The sequence below is a fragment of the Moschus berezovskii genome, chromosome 9 (genome assembly GCF_049115385.1).
Source record: "Moschus berezovskii isolate FMDL1 chromosome 9, NW_MosBer_1.0, whole genome shotgun sequence".
Classification (NCBI taxonomy): domain Eukaryota; kingdom Metazoa; phylum Chordata; class Mammalia; order Artiodactyla; family Moschidae; genus Moschus; species Moschus berezovskii.
The window spans coordinates 110,506,979-110,522,542 of NC_142468.1; the positions used below are offsets into that span (position 1 = coordinate 110,506,979).

Below are 15,564 nucleotides of genomic sequence, written 5' to 3' on the forward strand. Positions count from 1 at the left end.
GAGTCAAAGAGGGATGATGCGCATGCGCCTATCCACCCGCGGCCCATGACCAGCGGCGCGAAGTCGGTTTACAGAGGAGCAACCGAGCAGCTTGAAGACGGATTGGAGCCGACGGACCAACAAACAAGCGCCTCATTGGCTTAGCTTGCGCAGGGTCCCAGTTCTCCACCTTCCCATTGGGCCTTTCAAGCAGAGCAGGGGCGTGGCTCTCGGGACTCCTCCCCCACCTCGGCCCAGCCTCAGGGTCCCGGGCTGCGGGAGCCGGAAGGAAGTGAGCGGGTCCCGCCTCTTTCCCCCGCTCGTTTCCGTAGGAGCCGCCGCCGCCGCCGCTGCGTGTTCTCCGGCTCCCGGAGTCTTCCTGCAGTACCCTCGGTCCCCGGCCGCGCGGAGCCGGGATGCACTGCTCCTGCTGTGGGTCCTCATCATGGAGACCAAACGGGTGGAGATTCCCGGCAGCGTCCTGGACGATCTCTGCAGGTACCGCGGCGCCGCGCGCTGCTCCGGCCCCCTGTCGTCCCCTGCTTTTCTCCCCCCGCTCTCAGTTCGGCGACCCCGGGGACCTCCGCGTCTCCTCTCCCGCTCCACATCCTTGTCCAGGCTTTCCCGTCCCGCCTCTGCTCCCTTTCCCTGTCAGTTCTTACTTCCGTCGGTCGACACCAACCTTCTCTTTCCGCTCTAGCCTCTCTCTTTCTCACGCACCCTCCTCCATTCCTCCTCTCGCAGCGCTGCGGTTTCCTCATTTTCTTAGTTGCTCAACTGTTTTGCTCAAGGGAAGCAGCTTCGCTGAAGCCTGGGTCTTTGGCGTTTTGGGGGCTGCGTTTCCCCCTCCCGTTGCTTTTTCTGACTCTGAGTTCTACAGACCGTCTTACTCTCCCCTCCATCTCATTCCCCAGTTCTGTTGAAAGATCCCAAGGTTTTTCAGTCTTGGAGTCCCAGCTTTTTGGACCTACGTAGAGAACAGTTTTCAAATTTAGCCCCTTACCCTAGACAGCATATTAAAAAGCAGAGACATTACTTTGCCAACCAAGGTCCGTCTAGTCAAGGCTATGGTTTTTCCCGTGGTCATGTATGGATGTGAGAGTTGGACTGTGAAGAAAGCTGATCGCCGAAGAATTGATGCTTTTGAACTGTGGTGCTGGAGAAGACTCTTGAGAGTCCCTTGGACTGCAGGGAGATCCAACCAGTCCATCCTAAAGGAGATCAATCCTGGGTGTTCATTGGAAGGACTGATGCTGAAGCTGAATCTCCAATACCTTGGCCACCTCATGCGACGAGTTGACTCACTGGAAAAGACTCTGATGCTGGGAGGGATTGGTAGCAGGAGGAGAAGGGGACGACAGAGAATGAGGTGGCTGGATGGCATCACCGACTCGATGGACATGAGTCTGAGTGAACTCCGGGAGTTGGTGATGGACAGGGAGGCCTGGCGTGCTGCGATTCATGGGGTCGCAAAGAGTCGGACACGACTGAGCGACTGAACTGAACTGAACCCCGGGGGTATTCTTTTATGTCTGTGGCGTTCTCTGTAAATTGCTGTGAAAAATTAATCTCTTGTTCATCCCCAAACTTATCCTTGGGAGTGAGGGGAAGAAAGAAAGTCTAGAGTTGCTTTTTTCCTCCATCTCTTAATTATCCTTCTTGAACGGTATTCTCAGCTGCTGGGTTTTAACTGATAGTATACTTTTACAAGAGACATTTTCTGCGTTCTTCTCTCTTTTTGGCTATAATTTCAGCTCGCTAAGCAAGTGTACTTTCACTTTCAAGCATGTGTAAAATAGACTTAAAGTTTTACTTTAGGAAAAGGAAATGTTTTTGGTGTAGTAATAACCTGACTTGTCGCTGGTGTAAGTGGGTTGTGAAATAATTTAAATTACAAATGAATACAAGCTTTGATTAAAACGACCACTTTTCACTGTATTTATGTGTAAAAGCCTGGCTTTTAGTAGTTGTGCTGCATTCACGACTTTAAGGGGAAAGGAAAACTGATACTAGTGGAGTTACTACTGAGCGCCTGCCAGACACTGGCTGCTCTCTTCACATGTATCATTTAATCCTCAAAATAGTCCTATTTGGTAGGTGCAGTTTTTTCCATTTTCATCTGTCAGACTCACATTGTAATATATACAAGGTCATTTTCATCTTAATTTAGAAAATCAAGATTTGAAATATAGGCCTTTTTCTTTCTAATGCCTGTGCCTTTTTTTCTTAACACTGGTGGATGAAATAATGTTATTTCTAATATTATTACCTCTCTAATGTTATTACTTCACAAAAGTACATGTAGATAAGTAGAGACTAATTCTGTAACCACTAAGAGTTAACGTCGCTGTACTTTAGTGATGATATGGTTGTAACTTAAAAAAAAAAGAGGTTTGATGTTTGTTAGATAAATGACTGGGAGATCATGTCAAAAGTGGAATTATGGTTTTTCTGATTCATCTTTCCAAAATTTTTTTAGAGGATGTACATCAGAAAAATTAAATATGAGTAGTATTAGGAAAGATGAACAATAGTCACGTATGAATTAATAGGGATACAGGTGGTTTAGAAAAGATAGGTAATTTATACTTTTTACAGGTGTCTAAACTAATTATCTGGAGAAGGCAATGGCAAGCCACTCCAGTACTCTTGCCTGGAAAATCCCATGGACGGAGGAGCCTGGTAGGCTGCAGTCCATGGGGTCTCTACAAGTCAGACGTGACTGAGTGACTTCACTTTCACTTTTCACTTTCACACATTGGAGAAGGAAATGGCAACCCACTCCAGTGTTCTGGCCTGGAGAATCCCAGGGACGGGTGAGCCTGGTGGGCTGTCTATGGGGTCACACAGAGTCAGACATGACTGAAGTGACTTAGCAGCAGCAGCAGCAAACTAATTATCCCATTAGTATTGGATTTATATTGTATATTATGGAAGGTTGCATCATTTAAAGAAGTCATATCAACCATTATGAAGGTGATTTGGGTCGCGGAGAGTTGGACACGACTGAGCGACTGAATTGAACTGAACTGAATCCTACTTAAAAGTAATGGTGTTTTGTAGACTTCATGTTAAACATCTGTTAAGTGTAAAAGATTCTTACTTGGTTTTCTAGTTAGTGTATTTAAACTATTTTATACAGGTCTTTTGGAATAGAGAAAACTTTCTTTTTTTCCTTTAAGGAAGTTTTTTGTAGTTACTGTTTTTTGGACCCCACCGTTGATGTGTTTAAAAATTAGGGCTAGCTTCTTGATAAATAATAGGAAACGGTTATCCAACCAAACTTGGGTCTACTTGCCTGACATGCAGCAAAGCCTGTACTGATACAGAATTGTGGTAAAGGGAAGTATTGCTGCATTCACTGCTGGGCCTTGCAAGGAAGAATGGCAGTTCATGCTTAAAAGACAGACTCGAAGGGAAGATGAGGGACAGGGTCGTGATGAGTCATCCACTTGTGGACCTCTTTCTGATAAGGTCGTGGTGAGCAGGGTGGCATTATAGAATTTCAAATGATCAGCCTGGTTTTAAGGGTCTGAGGTCTGCTTGTTGGTGGTTAGCATGCAGTTGGCTTCTTCCACCTGGTGAGGATTTTAGTTTTTACAAAACAACTGAAGGATACACCTCAGGATACTACCTACTAAAGTTCCTTGACTTTGTTTTATGGTTAAGCCAGTATTATCTTTCTTGCTTGACTGCTTTCCTTAGTTTTGTGCATTTTCTCGCTTCTCTGAATCAAATTTTGCTTAGGAGGCTAAAACTTTCCTTTAAACAAGAGGTGAGAGAGAGGGTGGGGCTGTCCTTGATGACTCCTGCTCCATTTCAGAACCAAATAACCATTTCTTAAAACTTCAGGTTTTAAAAGTAATACCATTTTCAAGTTAATGTTTACAATATCTTTGATTAATTTAAAGATTTTTAATATTAACAATTCTGGCTTTTGGTTATGTGCTTTTTCAGAAAATTTCACACTTATTTTCTATGAAAATAAAGCTTAAATTGAAAAAGTTTAGTTTTTTTGTACTTTTTTAACATCTTTTTGTTTGAATTTTTTGTACTTTTTAAAGTGCCTCTTGATTTATGAGTTTGGTCTTGACTCTGTTTTCATTCCCTTTGTATTTTCTCCAGTTTTAGTTCTTCTTTATTGGTATATTTAAGATTTTTTTCTTTTATTATTTTGATCTTTGGTAAATTACATAGTCCTGCTAATCATGTCTAGTTTAGTTATTGACCATATATTAATATGTTTTGGGGAAATGTAAAATTTGAGAGTGATTTTTACGTGAGATATTAGAGCAAGAGACTTAAAGTTTCAAGATACGATTTTGTGACGATTAGACAGCTTACCTAAGACATGGAATGTTATATTTCAGGCAGTTGAATATGGGGTATTTCATTTATAGGAATACTGTGCAGCCATTAGAAGTTCCTAAGGCAGTTAGCAAACAGTAAACCGAAGGAGAGTGTTTGTGTCTTGAAAATGTACACAGTATACTACTGAGTGTAGTAACTAGTCATTGGGTGCTCTGTTAAATTTTTAAATGTTTTGTGAATACATGTTTGTGTGCGTGCACAGAATTCTGAAAGTATATACACCAAACTGATAAAACTGGTAACTTCTGGGTGAAGTGGAATTGGAGGACAGCAAGGAAGACTTGTCTAAAATGCTTTGGTGACCCAAACTGCCTTTATAACACAGTACGTCTGTGGATGTGAAAGTAAATCTGCACCATTGCATGGCAGGTGATGTTCGTCTTTAGTGTACCGTGATTTCCAACGTTAAAAGTTAAAAATGTTTTCAGCGCTATTTAAATAATCTTATTAACGATTTGGAAAGCATGACTTTAAAGTAAAAACTGAAAACTGCAGTTTGGTAAGTTGTTCCTCTTAAAGAAGAGTTTGAAGTTATTTAAGTCCCTTTAAGAATTAAATGGTAAGGTCACTCCTGTGTTAAAAGGAGAAAGGTATATTCTGGCAGTTAATATTGCTATTTTGGTGATAGCATCAGTTCAGTTCAGTTGCTCAGTCGTGTCCGACTCTTTGCGACCCCATGAATCACAGCACGCCAGGCCTCCCTGTCCATCACCAACTCCCAGAGCATAGGATAATGAACTAACCATTTAAGTGTTCATTTCACCTGAAACATTTCTGTGTTAATTTCAGTCCTTGAGCTAATGCTTTTTCTATCAGTGGAAACATTGAAAAGATGACTTTTTTGTGAGGTGGAGATATTTTTCCCATAACAAAATATTGTGAAAAGCATTTTACTTTAGCTTTTAAAATATACACATGTATGTATATACACACACTTTTAAATATATAAAACAGATCACATTCACAGAATGAAAGCATTGAAATTTAATTTTCCTCTGTAAAATTTTTTTCTTAAAAGTTTCTAAAAAGTTTGCCTTTAACTTTTAAAATGTACTCATCTGTAAGGTTTTTTTTTTTTTTTTTAATCAAACAGTACAAATGAATTTGTGAAATGTAAAGCAACAATCTCTTGCCCTACCCCTTTCATCCTAGTTCTGCTCTACAGACTTTACCTGTTTTGTGAAGTTTTCTAATGGATGTTTCAATATTTTAAAGTTTACTTGTACCCGCTTCTATCACCTTTAGATATTAGATTGCGGATTTAGTGTATCTTCGTAGATAATTAGGTGGGAGTTTGGTTCACACTTCCTGTCACTCTTGTCCTACTTCCAGTGCAGTCATATTACTACTTTAGATCGCTCCATTGGTTATCTTTGTGACTTTCCTGTGCTTGAAAGTTTTATTTCTGTTCTGTGAACGTCAGTGTCTCTTGAGTCTGTATTTGGTGGGGTGAGGCAGTTAGTGCCCCATCATTTCTTCCATTTCTTTTCTTACCTACTTGGCTTCTATCCAGGTGACTTAAAAATTAAGATTGATAGTATTTATGTTACATTTTGTAACATTATGAAATCTTAAACTTTCTGCTACTGGTTGATTGCAGGGGGTGAACAATAATAATGGCATTTGTTATACATCATGACTGTGTAAATACTTTTCACAGTAGAGGCAAGCCTACAATGGCTAGGATTCTGAACATAGTCAAGATCCTTTTTTAAGAATCTTGAGAGAGAATGTCCAAATAAATTCTTTTTTCTTATATTCTACAAATTGCTCTAAATGATACCTTTTAGTTTTTTCTTTTGGATAAAGAAGCATATGCTTTGTTCATTATCCCCTGGTTCCTTCTAGCTATTCTTTAATATTTTTCCCCCTTTTGTTCTAACTTTTTGCTTCATGTTTGGACTGTGATTCTCTTGTACATTTACCCGTCTGCCTCAGAATGCCTGTGGTTTCTAGCAGCCTTCCACCGTCACACCCTCATCTACTCCACCTTGCTCTCAGTTAGACCATCTGCTCGTCTACTGAATCCTTTTTTCCTGGAGAATGCTGTCTTGGAGATCTTCACTGTCTAATCCAGTCTGCACTGTACTAGAATTTCCTTTTCCCAGCCCTCCCAGGTTGTGTCTCTTGTCTCTTGAATCCTCTGTTTTATGCTTTGTTTATTTTCATTCTTGTTTTAGTGATTTACAAAAGTTGTTTCTTTGAGAGCATCATTAGGGAGCAAGCTTTCTGAGCGTGTGTGGGCCTGAAATGTCTGACTAAAATGTTTCTCTTCTCACAGTTAGGTTTCCAGGTGGCCCAGGCCCACACTTGCAGTACCAAGGTTCCAGGAGATATCCTTGACAACACTTTTCTTCAGAGTCAGTTTTTTAAAATGAGTTTAATTTTTTCTTTGTCATGAATTAGGTTTTCCTTAAACATTGGGTGGTTTTTTTGGTTGCTGTTTCATGTTTAAGATGGGGCTGTAGAGGGACTTATTTGTGTTGCTAGGTTTCTTTATGAGAATAGATAGGGAGCTGGCTCTTAAACAGTGGGGAAGCGTTGAATACCAGTGTGCAGGAGTTTTGTTTTGTTGTGCCAACACTCACACCTATTTTCTAAAGTTAGAAAAGAGTCTTGGGTGTTGTTCCTCTCTCCCCTACCTTTTGTAGGAAAACTCCAGACTGTCAGGAGTGAAAGAAGTGTGGATGTTCTCTTATTAATAGACTTTGCTGTTATGTTAGCCTTTTAAAAAGTTTTCTTATTCTCATCTTCCAGTTTATCTTCAGGACTTTTCTGGATTGGGATGGGAATAGGATTGAATTTCTCTGTCTTAGGTGTTTTTGTACCCCATTTTAGATTGTGGTTAGTATCCTCTAGAAATTTGTTGTCATATGAATTTCTAGTTAAAGATAGTAGATTGTGCGCAAGCAGCTGCTCCACTAAAAGTTAAACAATTTCAGGTGTATAACCCCACAAGAAAGGGGAGAATGGATGAAGAGATGAGCCACACAATTTGGAAACTGTACAGCAGGAGTGAAAGTGGCATGTGGGTTAGCAGACCTGAGAGACTTGGGAAAGAGTGAATATTGTAGTAGTCACTCTGCTTCAGAATTAGAGGATATTGAAAAGTTACAGAGATGAGGTGACGAGTACTGTGTGCATACTGAAAACCATCCCTCTTCCCCTGCTCAGTTCCCAGAAAGTGGAAGCCTGTCCTTTACCTCCTGATGGATTGGAAGGTTTTTGTCTAGGTGATCTGACAGGGTTTGGGTTAGGGTTAGGGAACCGTAGGATGCTAGTGAACGGACAGCATAGGATGACGGATGTGTATTAGATGCAGTGACAGTCACTCCAAATTGGAACCGATCAGAAGGCTCAGGGATAGTCTTCAAGATGAAACTGGTGTGTCTGAATGAACACCTTGAGAAAAGAGTTTAGAAAACTAGTGAAAGATTGAGTTAGTGACAGATATAGAGAAAGTGAAGCAATGACAAGACATTAAACTGAAACTGCAATACTGTGGCCACCTCATGCGACGAGTTGACTCACTGGAAAAGACCCTGATGCTGGGAGGGATTGGAGGCGGGAGGAGAAGGAGACGACAGAGAATGAGATGGCTGGATGGCATCACCGACTCGATGGACATGAGTTTGAGTGAACTCCGGGAGTTGGTGATGGACAGGGAGGCCTGGCGTGCTGTGATTCATGGGGTCGCAAAGAGTCAGACATGACTGAGTGACTGAACTGAACTGAAGAGGGAAAACAAGGACTTCCCTGGTGGTCCAGCGGCTTAGGCTCTGCTGCCAACACTGGGGGTCCAGGTTCGAGCTCTGGTCAGGGAACTAGAATCCTGCATGCTACAGCTGAGCGTTTGCATGCTGCAGCTGAAAGATCCCATGTGCTGCAACTGAGACCCTGCACAGCTAAATTAAGTAATTTTTAAAATGGGAAAAAACTGTGGCTTATCTTACGGCTTAGTTGTGAATTGTATTTACAGAGTCATAGTGTGAAGATCTGAATGCTGATCTAAATCTGTGGTCACAGACTGGGACTGAGTTTTGCTCCTCTCGAGGGACGCTGGGCAGTGACTGGCGATCTTGTTGGTTGTTGCAGCTTGCTGGAGAGTGCTGTTGATACCTGATAAGCAAAGGCTGTGGATGCTGCTGAGCATCTAGAGCGTACAGCACAGCCTCTCAACCTAGAGTTATGTGCTCCAGTTGTCAGTAGTGCTGACATCGTCCCATTTGTTGGGACGATGGAGAGAGGAGAATGGTGTGTAGAATGAGAGGAGGAGGAATAGCGTTAATTCTTCATCTTCTTCCATAATGGAACTCAATAGAAAATGTCCCAAACGGAGAAGATTAAGACATAATAGACAAGTGATTTTTCTTTTTTTTGAGACTTGAAAGTGTTGGTCACTCAGCTCTGTCCAGCCTTTTGCAACCCCATGGACTGTAGCCCACCAGGCTCCTCTGTCCATGGGATTCTCCAGGCAAGAATACTGGAGTGGGTAGCCATTCCCTTCTCCAGGGGATCTGGAGACCCAAGTATCAAACCTGGGTCTCCCGCATTGCAGGCAGATCCGTTTACCATCTGAGCCACAGAGAAGCCCCTTTCGAGAATTGGTGTAAGTTTATTAAAATCAGATAAAATGAGTCTAGTTTTTGTGTGCAGTTTGTCTTTATGTATCGTGTGCTAGCTCTTCTGAGGCTGGAGGAGTGGGCTGTCTTGGACGTAGCTGAGTTGACTCGTCTGTGGTGTACTGCTGGTGGTCTGACTCAGGTTTCTGCTCTGACTGCGGCCCGCAGGCTGCTCGTTGACTCTTCCTGTTGGGAACACACACTGTACAGTGTGTGGGCTTCAGCAGTTGTGGCGCGGGGGCTTGGTCTCCCTGCAGCATGGGGGATCCTAGTTCCAGGACAGGGACTGAACCTGTGTCTCCTGCATTGGAAGGCAGATTCTCAACCCCCGGACTGCCAGGGAAGCCCCAGTCTAGTCCACATTTGTGCAGCTTGGGGTTGAGCATCAGAGTCATAAATGATTCTGTGGGGCCTCAGTGCTTCCTTTTCTGCTGTCTCCCTGGTACTTCTTGGCTCCCCTTTTTGAAGAAATTGAATATTGAAAAATGGCAGAAACCAAAAGCCACTTTACCACATTTCATGTGACTCTCCTCATGCCTGGGACCACATGGTTGGAGATTAGAAGAAAAATAAGCAATGGGTGTTGGTCCTACTCTGTTGGGACTGCACAGTTCTTGTGATTGGAGAGGAAGGTTCTCGTCCGACAAAGTTTTAACTTTGGATCCCTGTTACAGTCACTTGCTGCCAGCTCTAACCAGTATGGCATTGCCTGGCGCTGTGGCATGAGAGAATGAAGAGAGGGGAATGTCCCTCACTGTCTCAGCGTGGAGCCATTCCTTTACACTCCTGTCTTGATCCTTGAGGCAGAACTCGAGGGCGCCTGGAGCTCACTTCTAACCCCCAGTCCATCTTAGGGATACTGGAGGGTGGAAAATGGTAAATTCAGATATTTGTCATCCTCCTCAGTCTTCTGCTGCTGTTTACTTTTCACAGTCCTCAAATAGCTGGTCTGTGTATTTCATTCAGGGTTTATAGCTGCATTTCGTGGGAGGGACAGAGTGGAGTGTGCTTACTCACATCTTATATTTCAAAGAAAATTGTAACTGCCAGTATGTGTCAGACAATTTGGTAGACCATAGGAGTAAAAATATGCAAAGATCAGTTAGTTCAGTTGCTCATTTGTGTCCAACTCTGCGACCACATGGACTGCAGCATGCCAGGCCTCCCTGCCCATCACCAACTCCCAGAGTTTACTCAAACTCATGTCTGTCAAGTCAGTGATGCCATCCAACCATCTCATCCTCTGTTGTCCCCTTCTCCTCCCGCCATCAATCTTTCCCAGTCTTTTCTCTTGAGTCAATTCTTCGCATCAGGTGGCCAAAGTATTGGAGTTTCAGCTTCAGCATTGATATTCCAATGAATATTCAGGACTGATTTCAGCACCTTATCTCAGTGAACGAACTTGGAACAGTTTATGGACAGTAATGGTGGTAAAGAATTGGCCTGCAATGCAGGAGACGTGAGTTTGGTCTCTGGGTCGGAAAGATCACCTGGAGAAGGAAATGGCAAACCACTCTAGTATTCTTGCCTGAAAAATCCTATGGACAGAGGGGCCTGGTGGACTACAGTCCATGGGGTGCAAAGTCTTGGACATGACTTGGCGATTGAACAGGCACACAGTAGTAAAAATGAGATAATTGCTTTAATGGAGTAGGAGTTGAAAGAGTATATAAATCTATTCAGAGGAGTCTGATATACCTAGCACTGTTTGTAAGTCATGAGGAATGAATTAGAAGAAGTGAATAAAGTAGGTAATTCAGAAGTCATTCCTCATGACCTGTAAGTCATGAGGAACGAATTGTAAGAAAAGGAGAGGAGAGAGATGGTAGGTGGATGGTGATTTAGGACATTTCTAAGAATCAGGTGTCACTGGGTACAAAGAACTTTACAGAGTGGTAGAGGCTGTGCAGGTGAACAGGCACTGGATCTTAAATGCCATGTGGAAGAGATTTTTATGTCTTAGATAATGCCATCAGGGTTGTGTGTTACCTGTCTTGTTCTTAATACAGTTGTGGTTTAAGCTCATTTCCCCATTGTTTTTCTAGATTATTGTACATAAACATTTGTCTTAACTTCTACTTATTCAGTTCCCTGTTGGAATGATATATTTTTATAATTTTTACAGCATTGTTTTGAGATTTGATTTGAAACTTGAAAACAGCGAAGAACATTTATCATCACAGCTAGTGAATAGTGTAAGTCAGAGGCCCCAAAGGCTGGGATCTATGCCTGGTGATCTGAGGTGGAGCAGATGTCATAGTAATGATAGAAATAAAGGGCACAGTAGATGTAACACACTTGAATCATGCCCAGACCATCCCCCTTGTCCCAGTCCATGGAAAAATTGTCTTCCATGAACTGGTGCCAGAGAGGTTGGGGACTGCTCGTGTAAGTGATCAAATTCTGTGATGCTATTTTTAATTTTAAGAAATGACTGTAGACACCAGTGGATTTCTTTTATGTAATTCATTCTGTCTCTAAAAGTCACTAGAAAAAGGTTACAGAAAATGCTACGCATGGAAGAAGGTTAATGGTGGTTGCTTAATGTGTCCTGTAAAGCACATAAATTTTGATTGGTTTGTTGCACAAAAGGTTCATTATCTTAATCGTACATATACATTTGTATATATAATATAGTGTACACTTATACCATGTATTAACTGTTTCTTCCTCCCTCTGAATGTACTTAGAAAAGACAGTTTAGATTTTCTTTTTTTTAAAAGTGAGTGTATTTGAAAGTTATTTTGAACTCAGATGAGCTCTTTGGGATGTCTGGTCTATTAATGATTTTTTTTACATTTCTTTGTAATACTTTAAATATAAAGATTAAACAGCTAACATCTTTCTGTTTGAGTGTATGAGTTTATTTGCATGTATTCTTTGAAAATGTTATCAGACATGGGAGGGAATCCGAGTGATTTTTTTTTTTTTTTCTCTTTTTTTTGGTCCACACCACATGGCTTGCGGGATGTTAGCTCCCCAACCAGGGATGAAATCTGTGCCTGCTTCAGTGGAAGCACAGAGTCTTAACCACTGGACCTCAGGGACGTCCCACAAGTTTGTTTTCTTGCTCACCTTTAATTTATTGTTAGTGAGCTCTTAATCTCTGTACTTGTGAACAGAGGATAGATCACCTCTTAAAAAAATTGTGTTATGAATGAGATTCATTAATAACTCATGGTTTCCCTGATGGCTCAGATGGTAAAGAATCTACCTGCAGTGCAGGAGACCTGGGTTTGATCCCTGGGTCGGGAAGATCCCCTGGAGAAAGGAATGGCAACCCACTCCAGTATTCTTGCCCGGAGAATCCCATGGACAGAGGCTGCAGCCCATGGGGTCGCAGAGTTGGACAGACTGAGCGACTAACACTTTCACTTTCCTGCCAATTTTGCTTCCTTGATCAGTACTGCTTTTTGTCTGTTTTCGTGTTGGTGGGTCAGGAATGAAGCAATTAAAAAGGTTAAAATAAGTTGTTATGGTTTGTAAATGTAATTTTTGTATGTTTTTTGTTTTTGACAGCCGATTTATTTTGCATATTCCCAGCGAGGAAAGAGACAATGCTATCCGAGTGTGTTTTCAGATTGAACTTGCCCATTGGTTTTACTTGGATTTCTACATGCAGAACACACCAGGATTACCTCAGTGTGGGATAAGAGACTTTGCTAAAGCTGATATCCTTTTTATGACTCTGATGACTGTCTTTCATTCTTGTTAATAAGATGTTTTACACAAATTTTCTTTTGCTTGTCTTTGAGATTTATAATCATTTAAATAAAACATAATGATTTCTAAAATTTGTCAAATACATAAAGTATATACACATGGTTTGTGCCTGATGGTGATAGGCACAGTTTGATAGTAGGGTTGTACCTTGGTATTCATGGGGGTGGTTCCAGGACCACTCCCCTTCTCTCAGGATACCAGAATTCATAGATGTTCCTTGTTTAGTCACTAAGTCATGTCCAATTTTCTGTGACCCCGTGGACTATATAGCCCATCAGGCTTCTTTGCCATTGGATTTCTCACATGAGAATATTGGAGTGGGTTGCCATTTCCTTCTTCAGGAGATCTTCCCGACCCAGGGATCACACCCACGTCTCCTGCATTGGCAGGAGGATTCTTTACTGCTGAGCCACCAGGGAAGCCCACTCAAGTTTCTTTGATGGTGTAAAATGGCATGGTAGAGTCAGCCCGGCTATCTGTGGGTCACACGTTGCAGGGAGAAGTCAATTCCGACTCCATGTTGAAACCGTTTCTTTGACTTGCTTTCCATTGCTTTTGTTATTACTACAGTCATACATGATGGCCTGCCTTGGAGAGACCTGCCTCTCTGCTGACCCTTAAAGTTCCTTTGTTCAGAACCACCCCCCTCTCCCCCAACCTGTGGCAGGAAGGAAGAAATGAACACACCCCCCTGCCTGAGGCTGGCCATTCCAGAGATAACTTGCAAGATTAGTAGTCTTTTTACTTTGTTTCCTCAATCCCCCCCCGGCCCCCCCCCCCCCCCCCCCCCGTCTCTGTCTGTAAAATAACCTGGCATCCAGACCCCGGTAAAATGATTATTTTGAGACATTAGTTGGCCATCTTCGTTAGCTGGCCCTCTGAATAAATCCTATTCCTTGCCTCAACCTTGTGTCTCGGATTCATTGGCCTGTTATGTAGTGAGCAGAGTGAGCTTGGACTTGGTAACACTTGTCGATATTGGAGGGACAACTGTGTTTTTATTTATGTTGAGGACCCCCTAAAATGTGCAGTGATAATTAGAAATAAATTTGATTTTCTTTCAGATATAGCTAGCCTGTTTCTAGAACTGAGTTTTTTTTTTTTTTTTTTACATTCCTCTTGCTGTTCCACTTAACTGAATGATCTTTATTGAGATTACTACCTTTCTGGGATAGATATTCTTAAGTAATTATTGAATACTTTAGTTTTTGGTTTTATGGCAGATTCCTTGCCTCTGAGAAGCTTTTGTTCCTCCCTGTTTACAGATAAGATAGAAACTTGTCATAAAAGATTCACACAAATATTTAAGATTTTAAAAGGAAGCTATGTCACAAGGCCTAAAACCTGGTAAATTGCTAATGCTCTTGATACTGTTTTTAGAATTTGGCAGAATGTAGAAAGTTTTGTGCAAGTTTAAGCAAGGCTATGTTTTAAAGGAAATGTAGAATTTTCATTCTATACATTTCCTATAAGCAGGCTGGAGTGGGAAATACATTGCAGATAAAGAAAAGGAATGGAGCAAGACTGGGGAGTTGGAAATGATAAGCAATACCTAGAAAAGTAAATTTTTACTAAGATTCTTACAGGGATCCAAGAGGAGATAGGGATGGAAGTTATGTAAGGGAATTTGTGAGTTTTTAAATCTTGAGCCAAAATGCTTTGATTTTTATTCTTTTGATCATTGTTTTTAAACATAAACCATGTGTTGACATGGAGCTATACCCATAAGTTCACTGTATTATACTAGAGGGAGTAGGAATAGGTGACTTAAAATAACCCTCATACTCAGCTCCCTCTGCTTTTTCTTAAGCTGCAGGGTTCTGCAGAAAATGAATGAAACTGTTTATTCTATATAGCTGTTAACCTTTGAAAGTTTTTCAGCAAGTATGGAGAAGTAAATGAAAAAAGGAGGAATAGAAGTACTGTGGAGCATTATCTTTGTTAGAGTCTTGGTAGCAGATTTTATGAGGAAATCATAGAGCTTTAAGGAGCTATAAGATGGGAATACCAGACCACCTGACCTGCCTCTTGAGAAACCTATATTCAGGTCAGGAAGCAATAGTTAGAACTGGACATGGAACAACAGACTGGTTCCAGACAGGAAAAGGAGTACGTCAAGGCTGTATATTGTCACCTTGCTTATTTAACTTATATGCAGAGTACATTATCAGAAACTCTGGGCTGGAAGAAGCACAAGCTGGAATCAAGATTGCCGGGAGAAATATCAATAACCTCAGATATGAAGATGACACCACCCTTATGGCAGAAGGTGAAGAGGAACTAAAAAGCCTCTTGATGAAAATGAAAGAGGAGAGTGAAAAAGTTGGCTTAAAGCTCAACATTCAGAAAACGAAGATCATGGCATCTGGTCCCATCACTTCATGGGAAATAGATGGGACAGTGGAAACAGAGTCAGACTATTTTTTTGGGCTCCAAAATTACTGCGGATGCTGATTGCAGCCATGAAATTAAAAGACGCTTACTCCTTGGAAGGAAAGTTATGACCAACCTAGATAGCATATTAAAAGCATTACTTTGCCAACAAAGGTCCATCTAGTCAAGGCTATAGTTTTTCCAGTAGTCAGGTATGGATGTGAGAGTTGGACTGTGAAGAAAGCTGAGTGCCGAAGAATTGATGCTTTTGAGCTGTGGTGCTGGAGAAGACTCTTGAGAGTCCTTGGACTGCAAGGAGATCCTACCAGTCCATTCTAAAGGAGATCAGTCCTGGGTGTTCATTGGAAGGACTGATGCTAAAGTTGAAACTCCAATACTTTGGCCACCTCATGCGACGAGTTGACTCACTGGAAAAGACTTTGATGCTGGGAGGGATTGGGGGCAGGAGGAGAAGGGGACGACAGAGAATGAGATG

General features: G+C 41.8%; 1 protein-coding gene across 2 annotated transcripts in view; it reads left to right on the plus strand.

Annotated features, from left to right (window-relative positions):
• Window positions 1–212: 212 nt before the first annotated feature.
• The window catches only part of DCP2 (decapping mRNA 2), a 58,780-nt gene continuing 43,428 nt past the window's right edge, over window positions 213–15,564 (plus strand). Inside the window, exons 1-2 of one of the 2 annotated variants that reach the window (XM_088840142.1) lie at window positions 213–477; window positions 12,492–12,643. In XM_088840142.1, coding sequence (XP_088696268.1) covers window positions 425–477; window positions 12,492–12,643 — 205 coding nt within the window. In that variant the 5' untranslated portion in view covers window positions 213–424. The remainder of the gene's footprint in view (window positions 478–12,491; window positions 12,644–15,564) is intronic. The other variant, XM_088840143.1, reaches the window with a different exon arrangement.